Source organism: Bombus pascuorum, chromosome 3 (assembly GCF_905332965.1).
Source record: "Bombus pascuorum chromosome 3, iyBomPasc1.1, whole genome shotgun sequence".
NCBI classification, from domain to species: Eukaryota; Metazoa; Arthropoda; class Insecta; order Hymenoptera; family Apidae; genus Bombus; species Bombus pascuorum.
Window position 1 is genome coordinate 296,598 of NC_083490.1, and position 6,733 is coordinate 303,330.

The 6,733-nt window shown below is 35.5% G+C and overlaps 2 protein-coding genes across 2 annotated transcripts; both read left to right on the forward strand.

Annotated features, from left to right (window-relative positions):
* The first annotated feature begins 389 nt into the window (after window positions 1-389).
* On the forward strand, window positions 390-3,651 carry LOC132905176 (uncharacterized). Its single transcript, XM_060956201.1, has 6 exons — window positions 390-970; window positions 1,068-1,183; window positions 1,451-1,807; window positions 1,875-2,019; window positions 2,936-3,088; window positions 3,433-3,651. The coding sequence occupies exons 1-6, from the start codon at window positions 824-826 to the stop codon at window positions 3,646-3,648; spliced, it is 1,134 nt and encodes a 377-aa protein (XP_060812184.1). The 5' UTR covers window positions 390-823; the 3' UTR covers window positions 3,649-3,651.
* A 482-nt stretch (window positions 3,652-4,133) lies between these two features.
* Window positions 4,134-5,746, forward strand: LOC132905224 (ribosomal RNA small subunit methyltransferase NEP1). The gene is made up of 4 exons (XM_060956307.1): window positions 4,134-4,330; window positions 4,568-4,811; window positions 5,182-5,390; window positions 5,483-5,746. Exons 1-4 carry the CDS (start codon window positions 4,187-4,189, stop codon window positions 5,594-5,596), a joined length of 711 nt encoding a protein of 236 aa, XP_060812290.1. The 5' UTR covers window positions 4,134-4,186; the 3' UTR covers window positions 5,597-5,746.
* The last annotated feature ends 987 nt before the right edge of the window (window positions 5,747-6,733 follow it).

The following is a 6,733-nucleotide window of genomic DNA, read 5'->3' on the forward strand; positions in this document are numbered from 1 at the left end:
AATATCTAATATCTGGTCGTACGAAGTCGATTTGTCATATTGACGCGACACGATATTAGCTATAGATATAGATATAGGTACGTATAGCCGATATAAAAAATCGTTAGTAAGTGTTAATAACCAAGTATGCGTCTCGTGTTGGCAGAGGGACAAAGAAAAGCGACTTTCGAAGAATACGAAGCTAAGAAGCACGAGTACGCGGAGAAAATCGCAACTCTCAAGCAAAGCGTCAAAGAACTCTACGTAGAATATGCAAACATACGGAACGTAAGTATGGAATGCGACGATTAAAGAAACATTGACTAAGTAAATCATTCGGCGTGAAAACGTAATACATTTGTGTGTGTGTGTGTTTAACGTTATTTCAGAACGAGGGGAAATCAGAGGGGAAATCAGAGGGCAAAGTTCACGTAAGTCGCAAATCTTTGGCTTGTGAGAAAAAACGCAATTTAGATGAGACAATTACTAAAATGCAAGAGGACAATATACGCTTAAGAAAGAAGCACGATCTAATTAAGTACGAACGTAAGAAGGTGAGCAACGCGATATCAATCTCCTAAAGATTAGACTGGCGCGAATGTATTTTATATCCATAGAAGCGTAAATATTCCTTAGCGACAGCAGAGACTGCACTCGTTGCTGGATGAATATAGTAAATTAACGAGCAATAAGATGCAGAAGATATTTAAGGAGAAGATAGAGAATCCGTTGCGAAACGTGAGTTAGAACAATACAGATAAACATCGTTAGAGCATCCGTTAGAGTTACGTTTATATCGTGACAGAAAATTGTTAAACTGGAAGTACGTTTGGAGCATATCAGGATGATGCAAATCAAAGCGAACATAACACGAATGAAATATCGGACGATGTGCTCCGATCTAAAACAGAAATCTGTGCTTTATGCGTCGTCTTTGGAAAGTCTGCAAGATGAAATAAAGGAGCAAGAGAACGAAATGAAACGTCTGGAGGCAAGGCATCGCTTTAATTGTATCGAGATAATTGCTTCCTATTTTGTAAGACATAAGCCGGATTTAATTATTCATCTATCACATTGTCTATGCACAGAAAGCGAAAGAAGAAGCTATCACGTTAAAGGATAATATGCAGGAAACATTGATAAAAGAAGAAATCGAGGTTACAAATTGTAGCAAAGAGCGTCATGCTGTCCTTGAAGAATACAGGTATGATCGATGAAAGTTGAGGTAAATCCGTGTAAAATCTGCTGTATAATGATGAAAAATATTATAGAGTAGAGTGCGAAGGCCGCTTATTCGTGCAGTAAAATACCGATCTGAAAATGAGACGAACGAACTCTTAAAGTATCTTATTCGGGCACAATTCTTAGATTTAATCGGCGGTAGATTGACACAGTTGTGCGAAAGATGTAAGCTTTGCTTCGCTAGATACTACTAAAACTAAAATTAAAGGAAAATGTATTACGACAACAGGCAACGCGTGTTAGAGCGAAAAACGGAACTCGAGCGTTTGGAAAAGATGATATTCCATTCGCGTCCGCGAGATGATTTTGACACACGTGGAGAAAGCCATGTACAGCAAGCGGAGGACATTACCAAGGACGAGGTGACACGACTCGAAGAGACGTTCGCCAAGCTTCGCAGTGCCACCGGAGTGTCCAGATCCGAAGACGTTCTGAACCGGTTTCTGGGTCAGCGAGCGACTAAGGATAATCTGCAGAAAATGCGGCTGGCCACGGAGCAAGAGAAAATGGCTTTAGAAAAGCAGAGACTGCAGCTTATCGACGAAATGGAAATGAGAAAGTTCTCTGAAATGAAGGACGCGGAACAGTGAGTTTTCACCTGTTTCTATATATTCGTCGAGGATATTGTATTGTACGGACACCGTGTATGTCAGAAATGCGGAAGAAACGGAGAAACTGAACCGTCGCATCGACCAACAGCGATCGCGCCGATTGAAAGCAGACGCGAGAAGACAGAAGGTGGAAGATCTATTACGAGGAATTACCATGACATTGTGCAACGTGTGCAACAAATTTCTAGTGAGTAATTACAGCATCTTCTCGTAATATTTCATTATCTAATGTTTCGGTAAGAGAAGCTTTATTAATATAGAATTGAATTTCTGAAGATGTTCATTTCGGAACAGGGATGTTCCAAGTTATTCCCTAATTGTATAAATTGCGAATCGTATAAATTGTATAAATTAACGTGAGAAAATTCTTATAGCACTACCAACAACCCGTCAATAATAATAATTATCCTATACTTGAAAGATTTTCAATTAACGTATATTCGTTCGTGAAACAAAGAAATAATATATCGATGAATTAACAGGCCGACAAAAAGGAAATCTGAAATGTATGCGGCTATGTGGTGTTAAAATGGTCGATGGAAATACCATGTAAATTCCTAATTAAATTAGTGAAAGCAGCTTGAATGGTGGTTACCGGAATGGAGCCGCTTCGAGTTTTCATGGCCATTATATTGTCTCTGAAGATTTAACACCGCCGACATGCGAGTCGTTGACCAATCAACTTCCTTCGACAATCCCTGTCTGCAATTCTCACCTTAAGAAGCTGCTGTCCCGCCGCATTAACACCTTCGAACCTGATCGAAAGTAAACACTTCGGTAGCACGTCGAACCACGAGAAAATCAATTATTGATTCAATCGATCTCGCTAGTACGTGCTGCCCTTAGTCGTTAACTCGTCCTACAATCTTCTTTCGGTTCTCTTACTAGCTGTAGTACAAATATCCAGGACAAAGAAGAAACGTGTTCCCTTAGAAACCAACACCACCCAATGTCACCACCATTTTTTCTTTCAACGATATTTCACAGGATAAAATGCTTTATCGTAGAAAAACCGATACTATTCTACTAGTACTAGTACTAATCGAGTACTAATATAATATAATAATATAATAATAATAGCGATATTGTCTCCCATCTTTCAGGATATATTCGATACGTTGCCTAAAGAATCCAACGAAATTCAACAGCCTCTGCAGCTCCTAGATCTAATAAATCAGAAGCTAACTAATACCATTGAAACTTTCGGTGGACAAGACAAGTATTTGCATGTATTGCAGGAAATATCGATCGACAAGGTAAACTATACTTTTTAACTCATTAACTAATACATGTCGCACAAGATGAAGTTGAGCAAATATTGCACGGATAGTTACCAAAAGTGTAATTAGAAATAAAGCAGAACAAAATGAATGTCTAATTTACTATTTAGAAACTATGGATCGTAAGACTACGATAGTCGATAGTCGATAGTCGATAGTCGATAGTCGATAGTCCAAGTTCTTTCATAATCTAAACTATTACTATCGATAATGAATAATATTTCGTTCTAAGGAATTTCGTCTCATGTTTCTTGTATAATCGAACGGTAATTTATAATTCTCGAAACGTCCAGATATATATTAATCTATTCGTTATTTAGTTGGAAACGGTATCGATTACGACTAACTCGGTGGAGGGAAAAGCAGCACGCATAGATGGAGGGCCACTTTTCCCACGATTTCCATCCGCAGTGACACCGGCGACGTTGCTTTCTGAAGACGAAGAGGATATACCAACTAGAAACACTCTCAAGAAACAGGCACAGCAACTGGTTGACATTAAAAGTCGTCGAAAAGCATTTACTTTCAGAAAATAAACCTTCTTATGTATAATAGTATGTTTGTTTAATTTTATACCATACAACTTTTATCCCTACGATTATCCTATTTCGATATATACTCGCTGAATTTTATTCTCTACGTACCAATATTTCCTTCTTCTTCTCTATATTTGTTCATTTTGTTTTAACATTAACGATAATTTATGTAACGGTACTCTAAGTTCAATATAAACAACATTATTGTATCGTTGTATTGTTTATTATATTGTTAAACAACACTATTGCATTCCTTTAACATACCCTGCACGTATTTTAAATTAGTAACTGCATAATACTGACATCTTGTATCTGGTACACCGACTAATAGTATATAATCCAATACTATCACTTGACGATAGATTTATTCCATACCTTACTGTATCGAAAGAAGTGCTCTAAAGATTCACGGATTTTCCAACTTTCGCCATCTCTCAGCCTTTGCTGAAACCTCCAAGTTTAAGCGTTATGCTTTTATCACTATTGTCCACTGATTTTCAACATACAATAATTCGTACTTGCGCTAAATTTAAGAAAGATGGGTAAAAAACGTAAAACTCGGGATGGAAACAGCGACTCTGAATACGATCCAGCTCCTAAGCATCTTCATATTGCTCACATCAAAAACCAAGAGAAACGTTTGATTATTATCTTAGAAAACGCTCAATTAGAATCGGTTAAGGTGAGGTTATGTTTTATTCGTAACTTTTAAAATATATTCTAAACCCGTTTTATTACACTTTGTCTTCCTCAACTTACACCAATGAATTTATTTATCGATTAGTAACAGAATTTTCAATTCATTATCAAGGTAATTGTATTCGGGACAGATACGTATAAAAGTCATTAAGAAATTGGTTTCATTGTAAATGATGTAATAATTTTGTTGCGCATCTTTATAACGATCAACTTTATTTAGGTTGGAAATAGTTTTGAGTTATTGAATTGCGACGATCACGTTAATATATTAAAGAAGAATAATCGTGATCCTGGCATGTGCCGACCAGATATTACTCATCAATGTTTATTAATGTTAATGGACAGCCCGTTAAATAGAGCTGGACTTTTGCAAGTTTATCTCCATACGGAAAAGAATGTTTTGATAGAAGTAAATCCACAAACCAGGATACCAAGAACGTTTAAACGTTTTGCTGGTCTTATGGGTAAATATAAACGATGAATTTCCATGAATATCGAATAAATACAAAGAGCATAAGGAAAAACACGATAAATCGTGTTTTGTGTTTTACAGGTGAGCAGTTATAAAATTCAGTATGTCGACGAGCAATCCCATGTTACTACGATTGTCTCCTTATATGATTTTAAGGCTAATCCATAGTTTTAAAAATATCGCTCCTTTATATAGCTATGATTGTTTTCAAAAGGCTTCTCATTTTTAATTGTGTCGTATTAAAATGCTCTTATTAACGATGTATTTTGGCTACGCTTTTAAAAATGATTACTTATCAGGTGTTTTTCCTGCGATCTTTGTACAAGACTGTGCTTTATATTAATTTCTCTTGTATTTTGCAGTGCAATTGTTACATAAATTCAGTATTCGTGCCTCTGATGGTCCGATGAAATTATTAAAAGTAATTAAAAATCCAGTTACCGATCATCTGCCAGTTGGCTGTCGCAAAATTGCAATGTCATTTAGTGCAAATAAAGTAAAAAATCCACGAGAATTAGTTCTCCCTGATGAACCAATAGCCGTTACAGTAGGAGCAATGGCACATGGACAGGTAAACTTTACCGAGTGTCAAATACAATACATCGTTATATGTTATGTTTTATTTAGTTTGACCATTTTATTTATTAATAACTGAAATTACAGGTAAAGCCAGATTATGTAGAAGATACTATATCTATAAGCAACTATCCACTATCTGGTGCTTTAACATGTAGCAAATTATGCTCCGCGTTTGAAGAAGTTTGGGGAATAGTGTAATAACAAATTGACAGTATACGTGCGTCATTTACATATACGATTTAATTCTCGAGATTCATTTATTTTTCTATTATTTATAAACAACTTTTATGTAATTGTGAATAAGAATACAGGAAGAAAATAAAATGACGTGTGGAAATAAAATAAAAATATTGTACTTTCGTATAAAAGTGTGTTGTATTATTTATTCCAAGTATTATATCATGTTTCTATTGAAATGTTTATTTACTAAGTATAGAGAGCTATAGAGAAGTAAACATCGTATAGCGTTACGTAATACCCAATGGAAAATCCTAAACAACATGACTCATCAATATTGGTTTTCAAGCTATTGGTTCATCCCGAAGACTCTAACAAAAATACACCAATCGCTGGTCAGAATGTGATGAAGTTAATGGCGACCGGAAGGATGCTAACGTGTGCTGCGGGCGCACTAACACTGGCTCCTAAATATCTAGTTTCTTTCTTGACTTTCGTATTTCATTACGTCATCAAAGCCAAAATGGTCGTTAATCTTAAGTATTTGGAACACTCCTTTATCTTCTCGTAATTTCTTTTTTTAAAATCACAGTATGTTGTTTTCTTAATGTTGAGATCTGTCGTTGCTGCGATTTAATGCCTCTATTCGAAGTGACACATTTTAATCATGTAAATTACTGAAAAGTGACAGTATTCATCTAAGAGACGCCATTTTGTAATTTAGTGCCACCGCTGGTTATGTCAATGTACATAATAGCATTTTGTTATGGATATCAATTCAAATTGTTGCAAAACCTTTTTCTATTTAGTGTTTCTTTAACCATACAATTAGTGATATGTGATATACTGTATAATTGTCCAATTGACTACCGTAGTCAATGTCATGAATTTGTAGACTATCGATGCGTTATTTACTTTATGACATTGATAGGATTATAGATGTTTAGTAGATTATTTGTCCAAGTGTGTTATTAACTATTCATGAAAAATTTAGTTTTTCAAAAGCTCAAGTTGTGACTCGTTTGAAATAGTATGACAAAGAAAAGATCGATTGTTCGTGATTCACTATCTTAGATGTGTAACGGAACTTTGTATGGTGATGTAGACGTACACGTCATGACATGATATCATTTGAATCGTTCGTAAAATTTAATATGT

Bases quoted from the DNA above. Each gene is read 5' to 3' on its own strand.
- LOC132905224 (XM_060956307.1), top strand. From the start codon at position 4,187: ATGGGTAAAAAACGTAAAACTCGGGATGGAAACAGCGACTCTGAATAC. The intron at 4,331-4,567 runs GTGAGGTTATGT...AACTTTATTTAG, and splicing joins CTCAATTAGAATCGGTTAAG to GTTGGAAATAGTTTTGAGTT. The intron at 4,812-5,181 runs GTAAATATAAAC...TGTATTTTGCAG, and splicing joins ACGTTTTGCTGGTCTTATGG to TGCAATTGTTACATAAATTC.
- LOC132905176 (XM_060956201.1), top strand. From the start codon at position 824: ATGATGCAAATCAAAGCGAACATAACACGAATGAAATATCGGACGATG. The intron at 1,184-1,450 runs GTATGATCGATG...TTACGACAACAG, and splicing joins GCTGTCCTTGAAGAATACAG to GCAACGCGTGTTAGAGCGAA. The intron at 3,089-3,432 runs GTAAACTATACT...TTCGTTATTTAG, and splicing joins AGGAAATATCGATCGACAAG to TTGGAAACGGTATCGATTAC.